Source organism: Dipteris shenzhenensis, chromosome 31 (genome assembly GCF_047967505.1).
Source record: "Dipteris shenzhenensis isolate YYH24624 ecotype China chromosome 31, Dip_SZ_1.0, whole genome shotgun sequence".
Lineage (NCBI taxonomy): Eukaryota > Viridiplantae > Streptophyta > Polypodiopsida > Gleicheniales > Dipteridaceae > Dipteris > Dipteris shenzhenensis.
The window spans coordinates 35,636,745-35,664,728 of NC_141626.1; the positions used below are offsets into that span (position 1 = coordinate 35,636,745).

The 27,984-nt window shown below is 43.0% G+C and overlaps 1 protein-coding gene across 1 annotated transcript; it reads right to left on the reverse strand.

The window, feature by feature from the left end:
• Window positions 1-4,357: 4,357 nt before the first annotated feature.
• LOC147881396 (ADP-ribosylation factor 1-like) lies at window positions 4,358-27,626 on the reverse strand. The gene is made up of 6 exons (XM_087370228.1): window positions 27,432-27,626; window positions 24,568-24,638; window positions 5,876-5,995; window positions 5,070-5,188; window positions 4,856-4,937; window positions 4,358-4,758 (listed from the first exon to the last, which is right to left on the reverse strand). The coding sequence occupies exons 1-6, from the start codon at window positions 27,577-27,579 to the stop codon at window positions 4,753-4,755; spliced, it is 546 nt and encodes a 181-aa protein (XP_087226354.1). The 5' UTR covers window positions 27,580-27,626; the 3' UTR covers window positions 4,358-4,752.
• Window positions 27,627-27,984: the final 358 nt, after the last annotated feature.

Here is a 27,984-nt window from a genome sequence, read left to right on the forward strand (position 1 = left end):
TCTTTTATATTGGCTTGGTCAAAGAAAGTTGACTCAAACTAACTAGATTTAGTTTCATTTTTCTTTGGGCTACATTGATTGGTGAAAACTATGGGAATGCCGACAAGGGACTAAAGATAGTCTAAGAGCTAGAATGCAAGCATTTAACTAACCTAAAGTGTTATATACTTTTTGTGCAAGCTAAAGGACTGTGGAGAGTGCTAAATTCCCCATTTTAAAGGGAAAAAGCACAAGACTAGTGTCACGGGGACATGAAAAGTGATCTAAAGTATCTTCGTAACTCAACCTATGCTTAACTCGGGGTTAACCATGGTTAAGTCTTGTAATGGTTTGGCCATGAGGGATTGGCTAGAGGAAGTGCACACTTCCTAGAAGTTCCTAGGGGCAAAGTCTAGGTGCACCACTAGGTCCTAGGGGCAAGGCAAAGGCTTTAAAAGAGGGGTCTAAAAGTTAGGCCCAAGGACAACCGATGGTATGGGGGTTAGGACTTTAATGAAGGGGCAAATGGCAAGAAGGAGGTCCCATTTGCCATGCGTGTATGCATGCCCTTACCCCACCTTCCATCTCTCTCCCCTCACTTTCCTTGAGGTGCTGGACGTTTTCAGTTGTTCTTGTGCAGTTTTTGAACTGTTTGAGCTGTTTCAAGCCTATTTTCAACTATTTTAAGCCTGTTTTGGCTGTTCCAAGGCTAGTACACACTTCTAAGAAGTGCCAAAAGTCATTTTTTAACTTTTTGAAAAAAATCTGTACGGAATCTGTATGGACATGTACAGAGCTGCCTCCAACAGGTGCCCGAGGTTGTCTTTTGCTATGCTAGACCTTTCTGCATGATGTGTTTCTGGCTGCATGGTGGCTTCTGGAGTTGTTTTGGACCAGTGCAAGTTGCAAGAGAAACTTTCCCTGTTGCTTTTAGCATGTGCTCTTAGGAGGACTCAGGCACAGATCCTGAGGTAGTCATTTCGAGGCAGATCTGTAAACCATCTTTCCTCTACAGCTGTTTTTATTCACCCTCCACGCTCTACCTTCATTTCTCTCTTCTCCTGATTGTTGGAAGAGACATGTACCCTGCAGGGAGCCTGGACAGAGGATAGGTGCAAGGAAGGAGCTCGCCCCTTTGCCACAAACAGTGAGAAATGGCTCCAGGTTCTATTTTGCTTTGTTCTTTCTTGCTTTGCGGCTTTTTGCAATGCACGCGTGTTGTTTGCAATCTTTTCAGGACTCCTACAAGTTCTAGCAAGCACCCAGAGGGAAGGGTGGTCTTGTGGAAGGCCTAAGGACAGTGTGGATGCCCTTGAGGCTCCCTTGAGCTCAGTTTGTCAAAGGTATGGATGCTTGAGTGCCTTGCCAGTGGGAATTCTAGTGGTGCACTTGAATTAGATGCCTTGAAGACAAGTAGAGGATTTACAGAGAGGAACAGTGCAAGATTGAACCCCTGTTATAAAGCATTTCCATTCAGAAGCATTAAATAAATACCATAAGGGGCGCCAAGGCATTTGGGGCCAGTGGGTGCACTGTGTACTATTTTCATTGAGCAGGGGCATTCTAGCCTCACCTTTGCTGTTGTTGAAGTTTGTTTCTAAGTTGTGCTAAGTGATTAAAGTGACTAAAGCTACCTCCAACAAATGCCCGAGGTTGTCTTTTGTAATGCTTGGCCTTTCTACACGTGTTTCTAGTTGCGTGGTGGCTTCTAGAGCTATTTTGGACCAGTGCAAGCTGCAGGAGAAACTTTCCCTACTGCTTTTGGCATGTGCTCTTAAGAGAACTCAGACATAGATCCCGAGACAATCATTTCGAGATAGATATCTGTGGACCATCTTTCCTCTACAACTCTTTCTTGTTCACCCTCCGCTCTCTACCTTCATTTCTCTCCTCCTAATTGTTGAAAGAAACCTGCACCTTGCGAAGAGCTTGGACAAAGGATAAGTGCGAGGAAGGAGCTCGCCCCTCTGCCACAAACTACAGGGGTTGACTCCAAGTTTTATTTTTCCTTGTTCTTTCTTGCTTTGCAGCTTTTTGCAATGCATGTGTTGTTTGCAATCTTTTCAGGACTCCTACAAGTTCTAGCAAGAACCCAGAGACAAGGGTGGTCTTGTGAAAGGCCTAAGGTCAGTGTGGATGCCCTTGAGGCTGCCTTGAGCTCAATTTGTTAGAGGTATGGATGCCTGAGTATGCCTCGCCAATGGAAATCCTAGTGGTACACTTGGATTAGATGCCTTTAAGACAAGTAGAGGATTTGCAAAGAGAAACGGTTCTCTCTTCTCCTAATTGTTGAAAGAAACCTACACCCTGTGAAGAGCTTGGACAAAGGATAAGTGCCAGTAAGGAGCTCGCCCCTCTGCCACAAACTACAGGGGTTGACTCCAAGTTTTATTTTTCCTTGTTCTTTCCTGCTTTGCAGCTTTTTGCAATGCATGTGCTATTTGCAATCTTTTCAGGACTCCTACAAGTTCTAGCAAGAACCCAGAGACAAGGGTGGTCTTGTGGAAGGCCTAAGGTCAGTGTGGATGCCCTTGAGGCTGCCTTGAGCTCAATTTGTTAGAGGTATGGATGCCTGAGTATGCCTCGCCAATGGAAATCCTAGTGGTACACTTGGATTAGATGCCTTTAAGACAAGTAGAGGATTTGCAAAGAGAAACGATGCAAGATTGAACCCCTATCATAAAGCATTTCCATACAAAAGCATTAAATAAAATACCATGAGGAGCACCAAGGCATTTGGGACCAATGGGTGCACTGTGTACTATTTTCATTGAGCAAGGACATTCAAGCCTCACCTTTGTTGTTGAAGTTTTTTAAGTTGTGCTAAGTGATTGAAGTGACTAAAGCTTGCATTGTGGCCGTTTATGAAGTATATGATTGAGTAGAAGATCACTACCCTTATGTTTATCGAAGGCCGGTTTCAACTAGGGTCCCATTAAATAAAGGACCCATTTCAATTAAAAGCCTCTTACTTATAGAGAAAAGAACTTGCTTTTGGAGAAAGCCCATGTTCTTTAGAGAATGCGTAGCTTTCTTGGATAACTCACCTATTCTAAGCAAAAAAAGTAGCCCAACGCATGCTTTCTAATATAGAAAATATGGGTCTTTAGGCTCTCAGTTGTATTACCTTCAAGAGGAGCTAGCCCTTATTTCTAGCCCCTAGTGTTACGTCCTCTCTTTCCACTCCTCCCACTCTCTCTAAAGCAATTTGAATGCCAACCTCATCGTTTCTGGCTTGCTGTTCGGAGTTTCCAACCTCCAAAGTTTACTCAAGTGTTGCAAATTGGTTTCCTTTAATGCGTTTTGGTTTCCAACGAGCGCTGGCCATGACTTCTAAGGTGTGAATTAACCAGAGGATGTAATTTTCTTGGTGGGAGGCTTAGTTTAAGGTTTCACTCCACATGCATGTATGTGTAAATATACATGTGCATACATGCATGCATCCATTCTTGTGTGACTGCATGTGCATACATTTAGGACCAGAGAGAGAGAGAGAGAGAGAGAGAGAGATTACAACAACTGCTTCAAACAAGGCTACTACAAATGCTTCCGCAAGGGTACGCACACACACACACAGCCAGCTGTAGTAAACAAGGCATCACCTTTTTTCATTTTTTTTTGGGAGTAGGGGGCAAGAGCTTGCATAATGTGATTATTATAAGGATTCACTCACAAATGCAGCCAACAGCAGACCAAATGCTTCGGGCATCTAAAAACTGTCCCAAGTTTTCTTGAAATAAATGGCAGGCTCAGCTTTGACCCGAGCTAGCAGTCAAAGACTTATCAATATCATAAGCTTGATTCAAACGTTGACCCATTACTTTGTTTTTTTTCCCAGAAAAACATTACTTCGTGGTGGTTTTTCTTTTTTTAAGTCGTGATCGCTCAGAGAGCATGCAAAGCTAGCTCTCTGCAAGAGCAGCAAATATTTAAAATTGACAGGAGCATACCAGTTCTCTATATTTGTTCAAAGAAGCCAAACGCAACTCAGCATTTAGAAAGACAGTCCATTCACCTTCCATGAATACTTAATCTGCACAAATGTAAATATAGTCTCCAACCCTCAACGAAGATTCTTCAGGCACAATCGTGCGTATCAATTGGATATCGAATTTAAGTCTTAAGCCTCAACTCCTATGAAACCCTTTTTTAGGCGGATCTAGGAGAAATCCAGCCTATAAATAACCAAGTAAACAAGGTGAAAATTTCACTAGGCGTGCGAAAGGAAATCAGACAACCTCACCCTTACATTTGGAGACATGACAACCTCACCTTAGATTAGGCATATCATCATATCCCCACACTTCCCAATCACCCACTATCCCCACATGATAGCAACGTTTTATATCATTAAACCCCCTTGCACATTCCCCATAGGTAGAAAAAAGGAAAAACAATCACTTAGTCTTTTGTCTTTGGCATGCCAAAAACATACAACCAATGCAATACATGACGAGAAAACCCAGTCCCTTGTGGGAGCAAGACTGTACCTTTAAATTCCAGTTATTTTCAATACAAAAGAAAATTCTTTTGAACTGCAATACAAGATTATTAATTTATACAAGCTCTATTTGCATGAAAACATAAAATGCTCTTGGCTCTGAAGCTCTTGCTTCAATTCAACATAAAATGCATCCATAGAATCACAGATCCCACAAACACTTCTACAGAGGGACTCCCTAACAAAGCAATGGGAGCCCCAGCAACATAGTAACAGCACATATAACTCTTAACACAAAAAATTGAGATCCATACAGAGTCTCCAGCTCACCATCATGCCTGCAGCAATGCAGAGGGGACCAGTCAGAGGAGCAAGACCTACCTTGAGTCAAGAGAGTCAGTCACTTGGGATGATAGATTCAACATAGAGGACTACCTTGCTTGCAATGTTGCTTGAGAGCCAGTCCAACCCTTCATACAAGCCTTCTCCCGAGGTAGCACAAGTGCTTTGAATATACCTGAAGGATGATAAACACAAATATAAGCTTGCTACAAACCTTTGTGAACTTAGCTCATTTCTAGGACATTCACAAAGCATTGGACAATGTGTACAGGTGGCCAACAACACATTCTAAATGATGTCAACTTACCAGTGGCGCTGCCGAAGAGAGTGCAGGCCAAGCTTATCAGTGATTTCTGCAGCATTCATAGCATTTGGGAGATCCTGCTTGTTCGCAAAAACAAGAAGAACTGCATCCCGAAGCTCATCCTAAGGAAATGCAACACAAAAATATGTGGAACTAGTTCAGAACCCAAAGTACATTTTCCGCTTTTGTATCAGCAAACAATTTTAGCGTTTTTGTACATGATTTGGATATACCTAGATGAATCCAGGAACATTCCCAAACTCATCCTCTAAAAACACAACATAGTGCAGTTTCAATCTCATGATAGTCACTCACAAGGTTTAAAACCATAAACTCCATCATGCATAGCAGGGACTAGCTACTATGACATCCCCACTGACGTCATCAGCGCCCAACAGTGGGTGTAGACCATAGTATAAAAATATGCTCTCACACATACAAATCCACACACCCACACATACTTGAGCATCCATTTATACAAAGTCTTCGTACTGAGTTTCTGTCGGCACTCCGGAGGTGAAGGGCAGACTCAGCCATGACGAAGGCTAGCACTAAAGGAGAAGGCTAATCAAAAGGTAGTCCAAAATCTCTTCATTCAAGCTACAACTGCTTGTGAAGTCTAAACGTTTTCATTTTAGTCTCTCCCCAACGAGCATCTAAGTCTAAATCTAGCTGATAGGGCAACGCACCATTTAAGATAGATGATTTTGTACATGATTTGGATGAATAAATTTTAGCGCTTTTGTACATGATTTGGATGAATAAATTGGAAGACTCCATTATTGCAGCGGAAATCAAAACAAACTGACCTCGTTTAGCATTCTATGAAGCTCATCTCGTGCCTCTAATACTCGATCTCTGTCGTTGCTGTCCACCACAAAGATCAGACCCTGAGTATTCTGAAAATAATGCCTCCACAAAGGCCGGATCTGCTTCCAAACAACACCTCATGTTACTATCACAAAAAAGCCAATTAAAATCTACAAGGCACGCAAGGGACAATCAACAAGGCATGCAACTTTATCATTCAACTCTAAGATAGCTGCTCCTCTTCCATCAAAAGATACAACTATTAAAGACTGATGATCACAAGCTGAACCTGTGGCACATGTAACCCCCGCTTTATGCACCTCAAGGCTAATTATAGAGCTCACTCCGGCCATCTAACTGTGGATGAAACTGCTAGAAAATTCAGCTGCCTACAGAAGTTTCGCACCTCTCCCCTACTGAACTTGGAATCTCAATCTGATACTCTTAACTCCAAGGATACCAACTGAGCTGTGTCTTTGTTGTCGATAGTGTGTTCTTCACGGATCAACATGACAAACTTTGCAAAATGGGTCCACTATGGTCAAACACTATGTTCTCTGCTGCTGGGACACCAAACTGCTCAAAATTCTTGCTTCATCTAACTTGTCTTTCCAACCACTGACTGGTTGGCATCATCAAGGCATGCTGATCGGTTCTAGTTTAAAGTAAAGATAATGGACTATATCTTGGTCTTTTAATCCCGCAACAAAGAGTTTATCTTCGTAGTGAGTTTATTTTAAGTGAGTTTGTGAGGTTTTTTGTTTCAAGTTTCCTTTAAGCTAGAGTTCTCTCACTCCCCCCATGGGGGGGTTTGGGGACAAAAGGAAATATGTTTGCACAAGTTCCTCATTTGGAGGAATGTGAAGACTTCAAACCTCTAAATGAATTTGGATGGCATTTGTGAAGACTTCAAACCTCTGAATGAATCTGGATGGCATATGCACATCATTTTGAGTACTTATTTGGCTATATTTTGACATCGAATGAGAAAGTTGTATATATTTTGGCGACTCCCTTCAGGGGAGGGACAGCATGACGGTGTGCTATCCCCCAATGGGAGGACCACCGTGCTGTCCCTCCCCTAAGAAGAGGTTGGGACATCATGGCTTCATGCTGTTCCTCCCATTGGGGAGTTCACCAAAATAAACATGACTTTCTCATTCGCTATTAAAATATAAACAAATAAGTACTCAAAACTGTTAGAATTATTATTATATTCTAGCAGTGACCAATGTAATGTAATAAGTAGGTTAGGGGCACTTTTCCCTCTTTAGAGGTTTTTCCCCCTAACCCCAGTTAGTTCACTAACTACGGTTAGTGAAGGATAAGGTTTTGTCACTTAGACAAAACCTTTCCCTGCTTTTGTATTTTTCTCACTTCATCTATTGCAACTTACGTTCAGCACTCTCTTGCTCTCTCCCTCTTTCCTTCATTTGGTACCAGAGCAGAGTCTACATCCCGGACCTTCAACAACCCCTTGCTTCCAACTCCCGTTCGTACAGCCCGTCCATACATTCTGTACGGACTGATTCCGTACATCCGTACAGCAGCCCACGCTTCAGCTCTCAAGCTCACAAAGCTCCTGCTCCCGTACGGCCCTGCATTCCAGACCTCGTCCCCGTACAGGTCGTTGTACAGCTGCGCCTTTAGTACGTACCGTCGTACAACTGCGCCAACAGACTCGTGGCGGCCGTACAGCCTGCATTCCGTACATTTGCTCCAAGAACATACTGCCTTCTGCCATACGAATCAGCGTCGCATTCCGTACATGCAACTGGCCGTACAATACATGCGCCAGCCCGTACATCTGCGCCGCCGTACATCCGTTGTATTGTTCCGTACATCTGCTGTCAGTGCACTGTACAAGTATCCGTACACTGTACGAATACACGCTCTTGCATTCAATACATTTGCAAGAGTCCGTACTTCCTTCGTGTCACTCCTATAGCTGCAGGCATGGGTAGAGGTACAAATGTAGCACAAGTAGTTGGAGCATCCGCTCCAAGAGCTCCCACAACAGAGCAGAAAAGATGGGACTCTAGAGATGCACAAGCTCTTTCAATAATTTCTCTTTCTGTCAAGAGGTTCATTATACCTCATATTCGGTCATGCAAGACATCTATGGCAGCTTGGGAGATACTAGAGAGTATGTTTGCAGCAAAAAATGACACCAAGGTTTCCTTTCTAAAGTGAGAACTTTCCCATACGCATATGGAGGAGGAAGATTCCATGAATTCTCACCTCACAAAGCTTCAGGACCTCAGGGAACAATTGCTGAATATTGATGAAGTCATTCCGAATTCAGAGATGATCACCACCATTCTGAACTCTCTTTCTAAGTCCTATCTCGGTTTTCACACGTCGCTGAATTTGTCATTGAGGGGGGCAGCAATCCTCTCTCCTTTCACGAGTTGGTAGGACTTCTGTTGCAAGAGGAACAAACTCGCAGAAATATGGCAACCCGGGCTGGCGAGCATGCTATACTCTCCAAGTTCAAGCCCAAGGGTAAAGGGCAGCAAAAGCCACATGCCAATCAGCCCACACATCAGCATAAAGCTGATTCTGGACAGCCTTCTTAGAGCGCAAAGGGTGATACAAATAAGCAAAAAAAGAAGAGCATCTGTCATTATTGCAAGAAGCTAGGTCATTATATTGGAGAGTGCAAGAAGCGCATAGCCAAAGAGAAGAAAAGGGATTCCGGTATGGCTGTGTCAGATGCATCATTTCCACATTCTCATGATGGAGGAGATGTTGCAGCCAACTTTGGAAGAGCACTATTCCTTTCTGTCTTGCACTTCAGATTTTTCAGTGGGTAGTTCTGATATTACAGCCACTAATGATGATGACCCATATGCTTTCTTAACTTGCAATTATGATCCTTCAAAGGATGCATGCTCTTTTAGTGTTGATGAGACACTTCATACTTGGTATTTTGACAGTGGTGCTTCAAAGCACATCACTTCCAAGAAGAGTCTGTTTGTATCTCTGCATTCTCCACCCACCAAAAAGAAGAAAAGGGATTCCGGTATGGCTGTGTCAGATGCATCATTTCCACATTCTCATGATGGAGGAGATGTTGCAGCCAACTTTGTTGAAGAGCACTATTCCTTTTTGTCTTGCACTTCAGATTTTTCAGTGGGTAGTTCTGATATTACAGCCACTAATGATGATGACCCATATGCTTTCTTGACTTGCAATTATGATCCTTCAAAGGATGCATGCTCTTTTAGTGTTGATGAGACACTTCATACTTGGTATTTTGACAGTGGTGCTTCAAAGCACATCACTTCCAAGAAGAGTGTGTTTGTATCTCTGCATTCTCCACCCACCAAAAAGAAGGTAACTTGTGCGAATAATTCTTCTTATTCAATGTGTGTAGTGGGAGACATTATTCTCACATCCACTGATGGCACAGATTTCAGAATTTCAGATGTTCTCTATATGCCAGGGATAAAGAAGAATTTGCTTTCAGTGTCCTCACTCAATAGAGGAGGATTTCAGGTTGTTTTTTATGATGACAAGTGTGCCGTCACAGACAAAGAGAATGACTATGCTTTGATGTTGTCTAGCACTTTGTATCGGGGTCTTTTTCAGCTTGATCTATATGAAAAAAGATCCCATCTTGCATTATCAATCAACCTTCCCACTGCTGCGATGCAGAATGCGGAGTTATGGCATGCAAGGTATAGGCATATGAGCTATGGCAACTTAATGACACTTCAAAGGCATGATATGGTTGATGCATTGTCTCCTTTGAAGTCGCCTCCTCCTCATGCATGTGAAGTCTACATTCTTGGCAAAATGCATAGACTTCCCTTCAAAAAGGATGGTGCAATGAAAGCTACACAAAAATTACAGCTTATTCACACTAATGTCTACGGTCCCATGAGGACACCTGCTTTTGGGGGTTATCTCTATTTTATTACATTCATAGATGACTTTACCAACTACACATGCGTCTATGGTCTCAAGGAAAAATCAGAAGTGTTTATGCATTTCAAACACTTTGTCGCTATGGTTGAGAATGAGACAGGACTCAAGGTGCAAACACTTTGAACAGATCGAGGAGGGGAGCATATGTCTCATGAATTTGAGACATTTTTGAAAGAAAAAGGCATCATGCATCAGCTTACAGTGAGGCTTACACCTCAACAAAATGGCAAAGCTGAGTGGAAGAATCGCAGTACCATGGAGATGGATAGATGCATGCTCACAAGTAAGAAGTTGCCTCACAGGTTTTGGCTAGAAGGCCTCACGTGTGCCCACTATATTTTGAATCGGGCTCCTACAAAGGCTTTGAAGACAATCACTCCCTATGAGGCATGGCATGCGAGAAAGCCTTCAGTGGACCATTTCAGAGTTTTTGGTTGTGTTGCATATGCCCACGTGCCTGTGGAGTTTAGACACAAGTTGTCAAATAAGGCACTCAAATCCATTTGTGTGGGATATAGTTCACAAAGCAAAGGCTATCGTCTCTACAATCCTGCTACACGCAAGATTTTTGTTAGTAGAGATGTTATATTCTCTAATAATTCTACACATACGCAAGCTGAATTTCAGATTCCAGCCTCTTCAGATGATATGTTTGAGGGGATGCTTCCTATAGCGTTTGGTTCCCCCGCTGAAACTTAGAATTTACAACAACCTCTGCCAAATCCACATGTACAGATTCAGCCCCCAGCTGATTTAGTACAACCTTAGGGTGTGGATGAAGTTGTCAGGCAAGAAATTCAATAGATACACGCAGCCAAAACAGTCCCAAATTGGTTGCTTCAGACTCTCAGGGAGAGTGAGCTTGAGGCTCCATTGCCTGGCAGGACTCGTAGTGTAGTAAGGAACACAAGGGGGGCTCTTTCAGCTGAATCAACTTATGCAAGTACTCTTCTTGATGAGGAGCAGCCTGAGACATTTGAAGAAACAAAGGATAATGTGCATTGGATGAATGCCATGCACGATGAATTGCAATCCATTCATAAAAATCAGATTTGGGATGTCGTGGATTTGCCACCAAGCAAGAATGCCATAGGTACACGTTGGGTTTTCAAAGTCAAAAGAAAGCTAGAGGGGTCCATTGATCGGTACAAGGCAAGGCTGGTTGCAAAAGGATATGCTCAGAAAAAGGGCATAGATTATGAGGAGGCTTTTGCTCCTACCTCTAGGATGACCACCATCATGTCAGTTATAGCAATGGCTGCAAATTTTGAATGAAATGTTCATCAGTTGAGCATTAAAACAGCTTTCCTTAATGGAGACTTGTTGAAAGAGGTTTATGTTAAACAACCTCCGGGCTTTGAAATTTCAGGAAATGCACATCAAGTATGCAAGCTGAATAAGGCTTTGTATGGGCTGAAACAAGCCCCACGTGCATGGTATGCAAAAATTGATGCCTTTCTAACTAGCAAGGGGCTGCACAATAGTCCAACTGAGAGCACCCTGTACATCAAGAAGGATGGGGGGGGGATATTTTGTTCATCATTCTTTATGTAGATGACATGCTGCTCACATGATCAAATGAGGAAGTAACTGCAGATTTCAAAGTCCAATTAAAAGCTACATTTGATATGTCAAACTTGAGCTTGTTACATTTCTTTTTGGGGATCCAGTTTATTCAAGAGAAACGTGGCATTGTTATGTCACAATCCAAGTATGTTCAAAAGCTCTTGGACAAATTCAACATGTCGACTCCCATGGAGCCGGGGCTGAAGCTTACAATGCATGATGCAAGTGAATCAATTGATGTCACACTCTATAGCTAGGCTGATGGATGCCTCATTTATCTCTGCAATACTCAACCTGATATTCAGTTTTCAGTTTCTCAGGTGAGCAGGTATATGCACAGCTCAAAGATTATGCATTGGCAGGCTGTAAAACGTATCTTCTGTTACTTGCAAGGTACAAAGTCTTTTGGCTTGATGTTTCCCGAGGGAGTGACTTGCAAATGCATGCTTACAGTGACTCATATTAGGCTGGAGACTATGATACTAGACCACCAATGGGAATTGTTTCTTTCTAGGTCATGCTTGCATTTCTTGGCTAAGCAAGAAACAATCTACAGTGGCTACCTCCTCATGTGAAGCTGAGTACAGGGCAGCTTTCAAAGCGACAGTTGAATGTGTTTCGCCGCGTCGTTTGTTTGCTGATCTTTGTCTTTTATTGGAGGGTCCTTCTCTGATTCTCACTGATATACAGAGTGCTATAGCAATGGCAAAGAATCGTCTATTTCATGCTCGCACGAAGCACATTGAGGTTCACTATCACTATTTCAGAGAGAAGTTGCATGCAGTAGAGATCGGTATGATCTATGTGTCAACAAATGACAATGTTGCAAACATCTTCACCAAAGCACTTCCACGTGAAAAGGCATTTCGCAGCGCCCTGAACTTATCTCCTTTTGGTGATTGATCATTTCCTTGTACATGGCATTGGCACTGCAACGGGGTGTTAGAATTATTATTATATTCTAGCAGTGACCAATGTAATGTAATAAGTAGGTTAGGGGCACTTTTTCCTCTTTAGAGGTTTTTTCCCCCAACCCCAATTAGTTCACATAACTACAGTTAGTAAAGGGTAAGGTTTTGTCACTTAGACAAAACATTTCCCTACTTTTGTATTTTCTCACGGTGGTCATCATAGATCTCCTCCTGTCAGATTTTACTTATTTCTTACTATATGAAATTACCCTTAACCCTAACCAAACTCATCCTCTAATGTAACATGCAACGGTTATCTGATCATGTAATTCACAGCAAGACCTTCTTTAAACCATTAGCGCGGAATGAGCATTGTTTACCATAGAGAGAGAAAGGAGATGAGGGTAGAGAGAGTAGAGTCAACAACCGATTGGGTCCTTGTACCCACTGAGAGCCCCCTCCCCCAATCAGGGGAGAATTTGCTTTATACTTGGAGAACTGTGAAATACAAAGAACACTCTTCAAGAGAGCACGGGACGTGCTTCTAAAGAGCTCACTATGCACACGTATAACAGACCCAAAGACCTGAGAGGCAACGCTGACTAGTACCGAGACCTTGATGCTGTCCACACTGACGATGTAGGACGCTTCTGCAAGGCAAGGAAGAGGCTTGAGCTGTCTACCGGAATGCAGGGTTACTGCGTCAGTGAGAGAGTGAAAACTAGAAGTGATAGATCCTATGAGAGAACTGAGAGGTGACTGAAATATAGAGCTGAGAATGAGCTGTGTAAACTGTAAAAGAGAGCTCAGAAAGGTGAGGAAACAGTGTCCAAACCTCTCTCCGTTTGCTGGTCCAAACCTCCGACTGTTGTGCTGTGTGGTCACCTTCATATCAAGCTGAACTGATGGCCAAGGGACTGAGGCTAGAACAGGGCCAGATGTGAGGATCTCAAGGGCTGCACAAGAGGCTGAAGTGGAGCTGTAGGAGAACTGAAGGCAGGAGCAAACTGAATGAGAAAACAGGGCAGCCAAGGGGCCCTTTTATAGGGCTGGACTGAGCCAACCCAGTCTGTAAACAGCCGACTGAGTCGGTCTGTTTTACAGACTGGTTGGCCTACAACCAGCCTATAAAAAGCCATTGCCAGGGGAGTTTTTGGGCAGCCTTTGCAGGCTGCCTTCCCTGCTTACCTGTCCAGCTTTTGGGGACGCTAAAGGGACTCCTAACCTAGGCTAAGACCTAAACTATAAGATGGAAACACTTAACCTACTGTTCTCCAATGGGTACTAGTAAACAAGAACTGACTTATTGACTTGACCTAAGGCTGAGAGACTGACCTACGTAGCTTGTGCTGACTGTCCCTGAACAAGGGCTAACAAAGGGGTCACAGCATAAGAAAAAATCTCCTATCTGGGAACTATAATGCACGTGTCGATGTAGCCAATGTGCCACCTTGCACCCAAGTGCAGGGGTGCATGTGACATTCCCTCCTTAACTTGGCGGTAGGTTCATTGCTTCCAAGTAGTCCGCCAATATCTGGGAAAACTCCTAGAAAAAAATCTTCGTCCAACCACACTGCTTCATGGGTACCTCGATCACGGAACTTGGTGTAAAACTCCCTAATCCTACGTCCTAACCCATGCTTGAATTTATGAAGAAGGATCTGTTCTTTCGGCTTCATCAAGAACTTCAGGTTGTTGCTCGTCGGAAATCTCTGAAAGAGGAGGTCCAAAATATGACTTCAACCAAGCTACATGGAACACGTTGTGCATAGTCCAACTGTCTGGTAGGCGTAACTTCTCCACCTGCTTCAATCATTGCTTGATAATGCGTAAATACACCCATTGACCCTCTTTATACTGGACATCTCGTCTGGATTTATTAGCTTGGCGTGTATACGATGCAACTTTTCACGGACTCCGTAATCTCTGCCATGGATTCGGTGGTTTTGTTGGCTTCAAGAAATGGAGACACCATTCGGATGGAAGTGAGGTAAATTGCCATCCAAATGCCGCTTCATAAGGTGTGCGACCAATACTCGAAGAATAGGTATCCTTTAGAATGGCCTGCACAAGCGGAAGAAACTGCTCCCACTTTCCATGAGCATCATGACAATATGATTTCAAAATATCAAATGCCATACCATTATACTTTTCCGTCTCGCCATTCAATTGCAGATGGAAGCGTTGGACATCTGCACCTTAGTACCAAAATTATCAAACAAGGCTCGCCAAAAGTTAGACGTAAACTTGGAGTCCCTGTCGGATGTGATGGTCTTTGGCAACCCTCCAATGGGATACCAATACTTCATAAACAAACGAGCTACATCTTCAGAGAATGAGCATACAATATTTACTAAAGCGACAAACAATAGTAAGACATTGAGTATTACGTGTACTTGCGGATGCTGAAAGTGGTCCCACAAAATCCATACCTATGTCTTGGAAAGGACCGTCGGGGATTGGCAATGGCATAAGTAAGCTTGCTGCTTTCTTGTGGGAAGCCTTGACCTTTTGGCATATTTGACAATTCTACACATAGCCGTATACGTCCTTCCGCATCTTTGGCCAGTAGAAATAGCGCTCTAACTTCTCCAAAGTCCCGTTGATACCTCTATGACCACCGATAAGGGCGTCATGGGCATCATGAAGAAGCAACTATCGTTTGTCTTTAAGTACACATAACCTTTTCTTATAGAAAGACCAACCGTCCTCTAATGAATAATGGCCTGGAGCAAGCGTCGTGGCTAACTAAAACTACGTGCCAAACTCTACTGACTCCACGTACTGTGCCTTCATGCTATCAAGATCCTTTCCTTTGATTTCGAGCACAGTGGCCTGCTCAATGGTCTGGATGGAACATTTCCGACTAAGAGCATCTGCAACGGGGTTGTTTTTGCCGGCAACATACTCGACCATTCCCCCAAACTGCTGAAATATCTGACTCCACCGCTGTTGTCGATCACTCCATTGCGTACTAGGCATTGTTTGAAGCCACTTAAGGGCTTGGTGATCTATCTTCACCGTGAAAGTTCGTCCGTATAGGAAAGGCTTCCAATGTTTTAATGCCTAGATGACACCGAGGAGTTCTCTAACATACACTGAATAGTTCTTTTCGGCATCGTTAAGCTTTCTGCCATAGTATGCCACGAGCCTATCTTCTTGCTATAAAATTGTCCCTATGGTGACATTGCTAGTGTCTGTGATTACCAAAAATGGATCATCCAAGAGGCGATCTTCATAACTAGTGCTGTCGTGATCAACCGTTGCAAGTCGTGGAAGGCCTACAAAGCTTTGTCTGTGACTTGAACTTTTTGTCTACGTGTCTTTACCCCCTTGAGTTAATATGTAAGAGGGGTTGCGTATGTTAAGAAACCCTCCATGTGCGAGCTGTATGCTTGACACAAACCCACAAAGGATCGGATCTCTTGGGCCGTCCTGGCGACAGACCAACTTGTGATAGCTTGGATCTTCTCAGGGTCCAATAAATCCCCTGAGCACTAATGATGTAGCCCAACTACTGAATTTCCAACAATCCGAATTCACTTTTCTTTGCATTGAGATATAGCTAGTTATCACGTAATAACTGTAGGGCACATCGCACATCCTTAATATGCTAAGGCGAGTTCCTAGAAATGTTCAAAGATTTCCCTGACCTCTTTGCAACTAGCTACCACCACCTTCTGTTGAGATATTGAGCTCCACTCATGATATGCCAGGGTGACCGTTGTGCATTTATGTCACCGACTTGTTAGCTGTAGATGCGGTTGGCACACCGCCCATGAATAATAGCTGGATGACAGCTATCCTTATGTACTCTAGTTCGTGGCTCATTTAGTATGCCACCTTAGTTAGCTGAGTTTGGTTTGAGACCCACATATAGGGTTCTTCTATTTCTTTGTACTAGAGTTCTTTTGGCTTACACAACTAAGAAGAGGAAAACTATTTTCAGCCTCCACCTTTGTATGTATAGTCTTTCCAAGATGTACTTGATGCGGGGCATAGGAAACTTATTGCTTATCGTAAGCTTGTTGAGTCCTCTGTAGTCGACACATAGTCGTGCGGACTTATCCTTCTTTGCCACAAATAGAATGGGTGCAACAAAAGGCGAAGAAAAAGGTCTAATAAACCCTGCGCGCAATAATTGAGACAATTGCTGCTCTAACTCCCCCTCCATAGACTTTGAAAGTCGATAAGGGAACTTACTTGGAGGTATCGAGGAAGTAGATCGATGCGATAGTCTTCCAGCCGGTTGGGAGGCAACTGGGGTGACAAAACGTCCTGGAGCATGGTGTCTTTAAACTCTTGGAGTAGATCCACCATTGCTTGCCCCATCGGAGGAGCCGCTTGAACTGCAATGATTTGGCATTGGACATAGACAAGTGCACACATGGCACCCTTGCGGGCGGCGCGACTTGCTTGAATATGAGAGATTAATGGAATCCCTGGTATGCTCCGATCATAGCGTATCACGACGGGCTCAGGTAAACCTTCCACAATCGTAAGGTGTCTTGCCGCCAATCAGACATCGGAACATGCTCACGGAACCACGGAATCCCGAGGATCATGTCGCACCCCATCAAAGGAGTCAATATAAAATCCCGCGAATACATTAGCGACGGACGAAGTAGATGCTTTCGCAACCTTTACGACAAGCCACTTCGGACAATCCTTCTTGCCATGCGCAGCGATGTGGCAATGAAAGCAATGATGTTCTTGGTGATACCGCTTCTACTCATCAAGCTGTAGATAGCCTCCCGTAATACTTGCTTTAGTCGTCTCATCCGGAGTCATCTTTGGCTTGGACTCCTTTTGACCAGAAGCCTGGCCGTCTTTCTTTTGGAACTGGTTATCCTTCTTCTAATCTACCCACTGTGTTATTTGACTGCTGCGAGGCTTTGGAATCTTTCTGGACCTGCTTGGGCTTTCCCCCGTTCAGCATCATCTCCTGATTCTGTGCGAAAGTCAGCAGCCACTCGTAATCCGACGGATCGAAGTTTCAAATGGTAAAACGTATGTTCGTGTCCAAACCTCGAATGAATTGTTTCATCTTGGTGCTCTCCGTCACGCCCAACTGTTGCGTCAGTGTGATGACCTTATTACTGTATGTCAACACAGGTAGACCATTCTAGGAGAGACGAGCGAACTCATCCTCCAAGTTAAGCATATATTAGGGTGGGAGAAAATGGGCTTTGAGGTCGGCCACAAACGTTGCCCAAACGAAATTCGTCTTAAACGTTTTTGGGTCAGTATGCTTACTAGCCCAATGCTGCCACCAAGTCACCGCCTCACCTGTAAGATGAGGGGCTGCAAGATGGACTTTATCTTGCTCGTCTTGAATCCGTGCTAACGAAAAATGAGCTACAAACTGATGAATAAATTGCAAAATTAATGAATGGTCACACTTACCATCATACTTAACAAAATTTGGAGTGGACTGAGCGAGTAGTGTTACCTTTGTCGATGGCGAAGCTGTGGCAAAACGGCCGCTGTGCTCAAACTTGCCTGCATAGAGACCAACATCGCCTCTCGATCTAGCTTTTGTTGCCAAAGACCAACATCGCCTCTCAGTCTAGCTTTTATTGCCTCTCTGCCTGGGCGAGCTTTGCGCGTCACAGTGCCTCCTCATTTTTGCGTTCCTCACTCATCAACAAAAGCAGCTTTTCAAAATCTGTGGTTCCTCTTTCTTCCAGTGGGTTTTCTGCTTCTTTTTCCTCCAAACGTTTTGTCTGATCCAGCTGTCTTCTGCTTTCTTCCAGCTGGGATGAATGTTCTTCGAGTTGCTGCAACAGGACCCGATTCTGCTCTAGAAGATCGCCATCACTTCTTGAGCATTTGGCGAAAGCGTATCTTGCTGGTAGTCTTTCTCCTCTTCAAAGTCTTCAAGGTTGAAAACTTTTCCTGACCCTTCCATGGCGCTTGATTGTGTGTCCTTTCGGATCTCAACACAACCATACACTCGCCGTAGTCAAGCTGGATACAGACCGAAGCTCTGATACCAATGTAACATGCAACGGTTATCTGATTGTGTAATTCATAGCAAGACCTTTAAACCTTTAGCGAGGAATGAGCGTCGTTTACCATAGAGAGAGAAAGGAGATGAGGGTAGAGAGAGAGTAGAGTCCACAACCGATTGGGTCCCTGTACCCACTGAGGGCCCCCTCCCCCAATCAGGGGAGAATTTGCTTTATACTTGGAGAACTGCGAAATACAAAGAACACTCTTCAAGAGAGCACGGGATGTGCTTCTAAAGAGCTCAATGTGCACACGTATAACAGACCCAAAGACCTGAGAGGCAACGCTGACTAGTACCGAGACCTTGATGCTGTCCACAATGACGATGTAGGACGCTTCTGCAAGGCAAGGAAGAGGCTTGCGCTGTCTACCGGAATGCAGGGTTACTGCGTGAGTGAGAGAGTGAAAACTAGAAGTGATAGATCCTATGAGGGAGCTGAGAGGTGACTGAAATATAGAGCTGAGAATGAGCTGTGTAAACTGGAAAAGAGAGCTCAGAGAGCTGAGGAAACAGTGTCCAAACCTCTCTCCGTTTGCTGGTCCAAACCTCCAACTGTTGTGCTGCGTGGTCACCTTCAGATCAGGCTTAACTGATGGCCAAGGGACTGAGGCTAGAACAGGGCCAGATCTGAGGATCTCAAGGGCTGCACAGGAGGCTGAAGTGGAGCTGTGGGAGAACTGAAGGCAGGAACAAACTGCATGAGAAAACAGGGCAGCCAAGGGGCCCTTTTATAAGGCTGGACTGAGCCAACCCAGTCTGTAAACAGCCGACTGAGTCGGTTTGTTTTACAGACTGGTTGGCCTACAACCAGCCTATAAAAAGCCATTGCCAGGGGAGTTTTTGGGCAGCCTTTGCAGGCTGCCTTCCCTGCTTACCTGTCCAGCCTTTGGGGGCCCTAAAGGGACTCCTAACCTAGGCTAAGACCTAAACTATAAGATGGAAACACTTAACCTACTGTTCTCCAGTGGGTACTAGTGAACAAGAACTGACTTACTGACTTGACCTAAGGCTGAGAGACTGACCTACCTAGCTTGTGCCTGACTGTCCCTGGACAAGGGCTCACAAAGGGGTCACAACATATGACAAAATCTCCTAGTGTGTCACCTTGCACCGAAGTGCAGGGGTGCATGTGACATCTAAAAACACAACATAGTGCAGTGTTTGAGGAGATGCATGGAATCTTGCAACTTGCAAGGCATAACATGGTGAAAGCCCAAGTAAGAATTAAGTTACTATGTTGATCGAAATAGAAGGACAAGTTCTAAAAAGGGCATTGGGTTTACCTTGGATTACATAAGCATAGGTAGGCTCCTTTGCGAGGAAACAAAAATACGAAATTTGCTCACATATTCTTTGGTCCCTTTAAAGCCCCTAGGAATGTGGGAACACTTGCCTACTACTTCCCACTACAAGGATCACAATGTTTTCCAAGTGTTTTGTTGAAAAAGCATGTTGGACCTGAATTGATTCTTACAGTTGACCTCCCCCATATGGATGAGTCACAACAGATAGAGTGTACACTTGAGAAAACAATGGGTTATAAGAATAAACATCTACGAAAAACTCACAAAGCAAAGATTAAGTAAGACATCAAATGGAAAGGACTTCCAAACGAGGACGCTACTTCTCAGCCAGCCTCTATCCTTAAACGGCATCCCCATCGTTTGGATTGATAATGATACAACATATATCCATATGAAAACAAGAACATGCCCAAACTCATCCTCTAACAACACAAAAGACAATGCAGTTTCAATCTCATGATCATAAGGTTGAAAACCAGAAACTTCATCACGCATAGCAGGGACGAGCTACTATGACCTTCCCACTGATGTCATCAACGTCCAACAAGGGGTGTAGACCATAGTATAAACATATGCTCTCACGCATACAAATCCACACCCCCACACATACTTAAGCATCCATTTCTACAAAGAGCATATACTCTTCCTGAATGCCATGAATCCACTCCTGATATATGGTAGAGATAGCAAACAAATTGCAAGCCCACATCCTAGACAAGGCATCTGCAACCACATTTTCCTTTCCTTTTCTGTACTCAATTAGGATTGGACTGCAGCCAACCAAACTGAAACATATTGGGAAATTGACGAGGCTCCCCCTTCTGCTGAGCCTCAAGCTCATGTATGACAACCGAGGTTGTCCCTGTAGTGTGTTGGTCATCAAGCTCCTCGATGACTACTGAGGTTTTTGAAACTGTTGTAGAACCACTTGATGCAACTCCTATGATTAGAAGCTTCTGGTAATACGGACAATCTTCCTTGATATGGCCTAGCACATGACAATGGAAGCATCGGTTCTCTTAAGTACCCGCCATAGCCATTACTATCCTTTGCCATATCTAGCTCTTCTTCTACTGCCCATTCCCACCATCACCAAGTGTGGAATCCTAGGACTTCTTACCATTGACCTGCTTGGATCCTTGACCCTAGTGCATGAGCTCAAAATTTTGAGAAAGCTCATATGCACTCTCATAACCCCATGGCCTAAAACTTCTGACTTACCACAGGATGTCTATATGCAGCCCATGGGGAAATTGCTCAGCTTTTGACTATCCTCCAACTGCAACTGTATAAACACCTACGTGAATTTATTGGCATAATGATTCACCGTCTCGATGTCTCCCTGGTGTAGCTCGTAGAATTGACTCTGGAGCCTATCCAAGTACGGCGGTGGCAAGAATCGTGATCGAAGATCTTTCACAAGTTCTATCCAGCTATAGAAAGGTGTCTCCTCGTCTACATCATAGTGGTCCTTCTGCCACTTGAGCCGCCTGGTGACTGCCTCGCCTGTGAGGTGCATACATGCTAGGATGCACCGCTTGTCCTCCTTCGTAGGCATCACTGAAAAATAACATTTGATTGAGCCATGAAGTCAACACTAAGGGTTCCCGCTTACCTTCATACCGTGTGAAGTTGAGCTTCCTGAAGGAGGACTTAGCCGAAGGTTGAAGTCTCTCCATTTCTCCCCCGTTGATTGGAGTAGAGAAATAAGCAGCTACCAGTCCCGTTCTTCCTCCTCTTCTCGAGCAGTACGTTCTCAAAGTTCCTTGGCCTCCTGAGACTCGCAATCCCGGAGTTCCTTGGCTTCTCGAGCCTCTCGATCGTGGTCGTCTTTTGCTTACTGAGCTGCCCTTTCGACTTCTCGAGCTTCCCGATCGTGTTCTTTTTCTTCTCAAGCCTCCCGATCGCGTTCTTCTTTTGCCTCCCAAGCTAGCCTTTCGTGCTCTCTCGCGGCCTACTAACGATCTTCACACATCTCTTGAAGCTGGGTTATGCGGGTGAAGAGAGCCTCAGACTGTTGTTGCATCTGCATCATAGCCTGCAGCATGGCTGTCATGGCACACATGGAAGTGTCTGTAGGATTCGCGGGGTTGGGGGGGCGGGGGTGGGACTCTGAACCCTCCCCCCTTTGTTGGACTGCTCACTGGTGCTCCTGGTGTCCTTACCGAGTCTTGTCTAGACCATGAACGATGGGGGCTGTCCCTAACTAACCTAGACCTCTTGACTCCTAGAAAAGCATTTTCCCCTCTTTACTGCACGCCGCAAGGTGTAATGACCTACGGATGAAGATGGGAGCCAAATAAACATTCCACCAAGCACGAGGTCTGTCAAGATGCCAAATAAAAAGCCCACACTCGTGAATCCATAGCTGTGGGAGTAGAAGATGATCAGCTTTCTTGGCAGTAAGATCTACAAATGAAAAAGGAGAATACCTCGGAATGCCCCAATCAAACTTCCAATCCATCAAAGAAAGATTAGTAAATAAGCAGGGGACATGCTGAAATGGGTGCAGCATGGTAGTGAGAATAGACCAAATAGGCCTGTGATCCATCCCCAAACAAAATTGCCTCCTGGCTTGTGGAAAAGAAAGTGTAAAACCCCAATCATCAACTATGGGGGAGATACCCAATTTGTAGACTGAAGATGAGCTAACGGGGGATCAAAGACACAGCTCCAATGAATGATGTATAAACGGCGAGTATTTCCACAATCCGGAGGATGACTTGACCAATGTAGATATGCATGAATCAGTAGCCAATCACAAAGGAGACGAGTAGAAAATGAACACACGCACGCGCGCACACACACACACAGACACACATAACTAAACTAAATAGGAACCTAAGAGTAAATGACCTCAAAAAATAGAACCAACCTAAGAACTAAAAAGAAAATGGGCTTTGAAGCTCCCGACCTTAGATTTTGATTCAAAGTTCAAGGATCCTAAACATAGCCAAAGCCAAAACTCCAAAGATATAACGACTATAATATAGGATAGAGCAAAGTTTCTTCATTACTTGTATTATAGCCCTTTCTGAAAATCAAAAGGATTAAATTACTCGTAAATACACTTTCGATCAAATATGAGAAGTGTAGAATTGGGAACTCATTAATCCATATTTAGCTATATTAGAGATGTTTGAGTCGATGTGAGGCATTCGTATGTTGAATACATATTCATGTTGTTGTTTATCATAAATATCAACTTCTAAACCAAAAGAAGATTGAGTAATAAAGAACTAGATTCAAAGTGTCGATTTTCAATGTGAGAAGAGACATTGGACCACTAAAGATTCTTCTACGTGGATAGCAAACTTTGAAACTATGGCTTTTGATAGGCACAAATCCTTAGAAGGAAAAAGTCAACATTTTGTGTCTTTTAAGAAAACCTCCCTTGGAAACGCAGTAAGAAGAACAAAACTATCTGCAGTAACGACATGTCCTAAAGAACTATCAACGAAATAAGTAAACTTTTTAACTAACAACGCAGGCTACTAAGAATGGGCTTTCCATGCATTGTAAGGTTTCTAGCAATGTCTGCATAATTTTGTCCTAATGTTTTCTAATATTTTCACACAATCACGAGATGCTTCCAAACTCCTCTAACCGAATAAGAAAGAGCACTCATAACTTCAGGTGATTTCAATATAGAACTCAAACCCATCTTATCAAGACTAGGAGAAGTATAGTGATCATAAGCTCTTTTCTTAAAATGGAAGTGCTTTTAAGACCAAGAACTTCAAACTTTAGAAACTTCTCTAGCAATACTTTCAACTAAGAAAATGTTGATTTCTTATGACGAGAAAAAACGTTCTCAAGCCCAAATTTTTCTTTCAAGTTATCAAATTTCCCTTCTATATGCTCAATAGGAAAACAATGAAAGGATTCAAAACCAAATTGTGCCATTGATGCATATAAAGGTCTTAAATCTTCAATCAAAGAATCGTTTTTATGAACTTTCTTCGCTTCCCTAGCATGCACTTGGAACGGACGAGAGCAGTTCGATAAGTCCACTAACCTACATGAAACATGCTATGAATATTGTAGATAACCTACTGATGAGCATTGCAAAGATGTTAGTAGTAAAACGACTTAATTTATAGAGAATCCTTATGCTGTTATTTATATAATATGTACTAATCAATATCGACTTAACGTCTCATATTCGAATTCAATCTCGCTAAGAAACCAAATATATCTCTTCACAAGTTTCTCACATGTCTAAAAACACAACAATGGGTGGGGCGAATGATCCTTAGGGCAATTAGCTTTAGACCCTGTTTAGTGTACTAAGGGGCCACATTGTAAGAGTTTTCCATTTACATACTATTGTAATTCTATAGGTGTTGGGAAGAAAATGTGAATATGCCGTGTGTCATAGGGCAGCTCATTTATCCCAAATTAAATAATGCTAGCCCTCTCCCATGTTTTATAGAAGGGGCTCCACCTATACTTGAAAGGACAATTCAAAAATGGCATTCATCTCTGCTTTGATACTTTCAAAATATACACTCCCACTTTGTTTGTGTGGTTGAATATTAAAAAAGGACTAACACTAACATAAGCTAGCTAGCCCCATGTGTGTTGATCTAGATCACATGCCAAACCTATACTGATCACCGCATGTGCTCTTATCAGATAAGAGTGTTCTCTTCCCTTGCCTATCTCAATGTTTCCTACTACATCTCCTATCATTTTGATTAATGTTATTGACTGCTATTGTTACCAAAAGTACTTCCATCTCAACTTAGGTTCAAAAAGGCTAACATGAGAAATTCAATGAAAAAGATGTTTTCAAGAAGGCTAAATAAACTCCTTAAATAATTCCTGGAACAGCTGATCTTCATACATCAACATGTAAACCATTTGGCACAACTGATCATTTTAGATGAAAAGATGCATTGAATTCCCTTTTCCATCAAAGGATAGCTTCAAGATACATTAAACTTATGAGACAAATTTACCTTGTCCTGACCACCCACATCCCACACAGTAAAACTTATGTTCTTGTACTCCACAGTCTCTACGTTGAAACCTAGTCAGTAAAGTCACAAAGCTTACTCAGCAAGGAGCTACAAAATACATCACAAAGAAAGAGGGAAGGAAAGAGGGAGGGGAGAGGGGACCGGGGGGGGGGGGGGGGGCCATTATAGTGAGATAATACAGTGAGATAATACAATACATGTGAATTATAATCACAACACTGATTTTTATACAATCCAAGCAAAGGTCATCAAAAATTTGCTAATGAATGTAGAACACAAACATCTACCTCCGATGCATAGTGAAGTGACGCAGTAGTCTGCATGCTTCTTACAAAACAACTTTTGCACCTTCACTAGATATATATTTTTTATTTATTTCATTTTTGTTAACTTCACTATCTCTGCAAAACAAGAATTGCACTTTTGCAGCTTCACAATGGTTACCCACAAGGTTAAAAACCATCTAGCATAAATTATAGCTCGCATGCATAGCCAAGGCTATTACTATTTGTTATCATCACTATATTTGCAGAACAAGAATTGTTGCAAAACAAGAATTGTTGCAAAACAAGAATTGCACTTTTGCATCTTCAGAATGGTTACCCACAAGGTTAAAAATTACTATCACATTCCAACAACTTCATCAACAGCCAACAATGCATGGAAATCATTGTAGACACATGTGTGACAACCGCCCAACAATGAATACGCACATGCTCACACATTCACACTCTTAAGACTTCTCAACATTACTTATATGTAGATGTTTTGATATTGCTTTTCTATCAAGGAACTAGAGAACTAAAATTCCTGGAAGTGTTTTGTGTGAGGTAAACATATGGGTAAATTTTAAATACAATCGCTTTGTACTAAAATTTCTATCAAGAAGTTGATCAACCATCTCAATCATACTAAAGTTTAATTAGCCTAATGAACCTTTCAATTGTTGATTTTTTAAATGAAGATCTTGAGAAGAAAAGTTTTCTAAAATATATAGAAGCCTTTTTAAAACCTCAATATTATAGCTTACACTCAAGGACTATATATATATATATATATATATACACACACACACACACCTTTGTACGACTAGAATATATCCAAGCGTACAAATTAAGAAATTTTTTTGTTCTGTAGTCCAAAAAGCTACACAAAAAATAAAAGAGAAAACGAAAGAGAAGAAAAAACAGGTAACCAAAAGAAATTGAAAAACAAGAACGATAGTCTATATAAGCAAAAAAATTCCAATTTGAGGAATAAGAAAGGAAGATGATGCATCATATAGACGTAGATACAACGTTGTGAATATCATCATTAGGAAAATGTGAAGACCTAACAAGATTGCTTTTCACTTTCCTACCTAATTTGGATTACAACAATAATGAGAAACGTCCTTAGTCTTTGGATGAGTTCTCCAAACCATAAAATCCTTTTGACCAGCCTTCTTACTTATCCGATGAGCCAACTTCCCTTCCAAATAAAAACTGTAGGAAAAAAGTTCTCATCCAAAAAGTTCACGAAGCCTAGCTATCTTAAAAAATTCTTTCCTATCAATAGGAAAACAGCGAAACCAGATTAGGCCATTGCTGCATATAAGAGTTTCAAATCTCCAATCAAAGAATCCCCCTTGTGAACTTTTCTAGCTTCCCTACCATGCTCTTGAAAATAGACGACATCATTATGATGAACAAGTGCATAAAGATGAATCCACAAATTTGGAAACACATAGCCATCCCTACTAGAGTGGCAAAAGTCCTGTCAAGGAGAACTACAAACGTCCAGCAAGGACTGGCAAAAGGAAGGCTGCTAACTGAGATGCTGCTCTCTCCTCCTCCTGTGTTGCTGCTTCTTTTGAAGTTCACAAAGCCCTCCTTATATAGGTGAGGGTGCGCTGGAAGCCCCCAAGCAAGCCCACTCAGTAGACTATTCTACAGCTGACCCTGGTCAGATCAATGCTGACCACGGACCAAATCAACCAACCAACAAATGGCAAACTGGTCGAGCATTAAGTAGGGTCACTTGCCCACGATTGGGCCTAGCCAAGAGCCTATACATAGGGCCATACCTCACACAAAAGGTTTTGCAATTTTGGCAGCCATTCCATTTGTTTACTCCCAATCTATAACTCAAAGTTGCGCAACCAGGTCTGCTGCCCCCATGTCCTCCTCATATGGGGGTTAACAGGTGGGGCAGTGACCACCAAAGCAAAACCATAATGAGCAATAAGATCTTAACCTTCGAAAAAGGACCACCGCACCCCAATGCAAGCTCACACGTGCGCAGACATGGATAATTACTTATAATTGCTTCACAATATGAAATTTGAAAAAATGGCTAAACACGAAGAAACGACGCGTCAGCACCTCTAGATGGCCAGCGCCTCCACAGATCCACAACTTTATGGATCTAGTGGAACAGATTTAACGGTCAGTACGTAATTCGGTTTTACATAAAAAGGAAGGAATTGCTTGGTACGGATTGGCGCAACATACTACACCCTACAAAACCATGATTGTGCATCTAACGAAAAACATGAGATGTTCTAGGTCAGGACGCAGCGGAAGGCTGCAAACCTCGCCCTCTGGGAAAATCTGCGGTATAAACCATATGCGTCATTCACATCGGCAACGTCTTCCACGTAGATAAACCTAACATGCAACGGGACAAGGCAATTCTGAAAAGGCTCGCGTTTTGAACGTGGTCGAGAACTGACCCAGAAGGCAAGGCGGGAAGATCCAGAGGATGCGGTCTCCCTCGGGGAGGAATCGTTCAGACAAAATGCCACAAACGTTTCATCGATAAAAAGAAAACATGATAGGGTAAAGATCAAGGAGGAGGCGTACCGATGGTCGGAATGGTGGTGACGATCTCCCCAAGCTTGAGTTTGTAAAGGATGGTGGTTTTACCGGCCGCGTCGAGGCCAACCATGAGGATACGCATTTCCTTCTTGGCGAACAGGCGCTGGAAGAGCTTCGTGAAAGTGAGCCCCATGTTGAAGATGTAGGGCAAGACACAAGAGAAAAACTCACAAGACAATGAAAATGCTTCCCCCCCCCTTTATATACCTCTTGAAGAGTAACTCGGGTTTATTTTAGCACTAATCATCTGCCTCTTCTAAAATTCGTATCTACCATTCTTGTGATGATTCTCCGCTCCAATCACTTGCAGCCCATTCCTAATTTTGTGAAGAACATTCTCGTAGGGTGTGTGAGAGGTTTCGACGGAGAGGTTCCTCCCTCAGTGGAAGGCTAGAGAAGGTCATTTACTCTTTTGTTTACATGCTTAGTAGTTTGCGTTGATTAATTTCTTTGCCTTGTTGATTAGCCTGGATGGAGAGACAGGCGAAAAGGAGCCTTGGAGGGGGAGAGAGAGCGAGAGAGGAAGGATCAATTGATG

Excerpts from the sequence above, each read along its gene's own strand:
- LOC147881396 (XM_087370228.1), bottom strand. The coding sequence starts at position 27,579 with ATGGGGCTCACTTTCACGAAGCTCTTCCAGCGCCTGTTCGCCAAGAAG. Across the intron at positions 5,189-5,875 it reads TTCATAGAATGCTAAACGAG|GATGAGCTTCGGGATGCAGT; the intron begins GTCAGTTTGTTT and ends GCATTTCCTTAG. Across the intron at positions 4,938-5,069 it reads TCTCTTCGGCAGCGCCACTG|GTATATTCAAAGCACTTGTG; the intron begins GTAAGTTGACAT and ends ATCATCCTTCAG.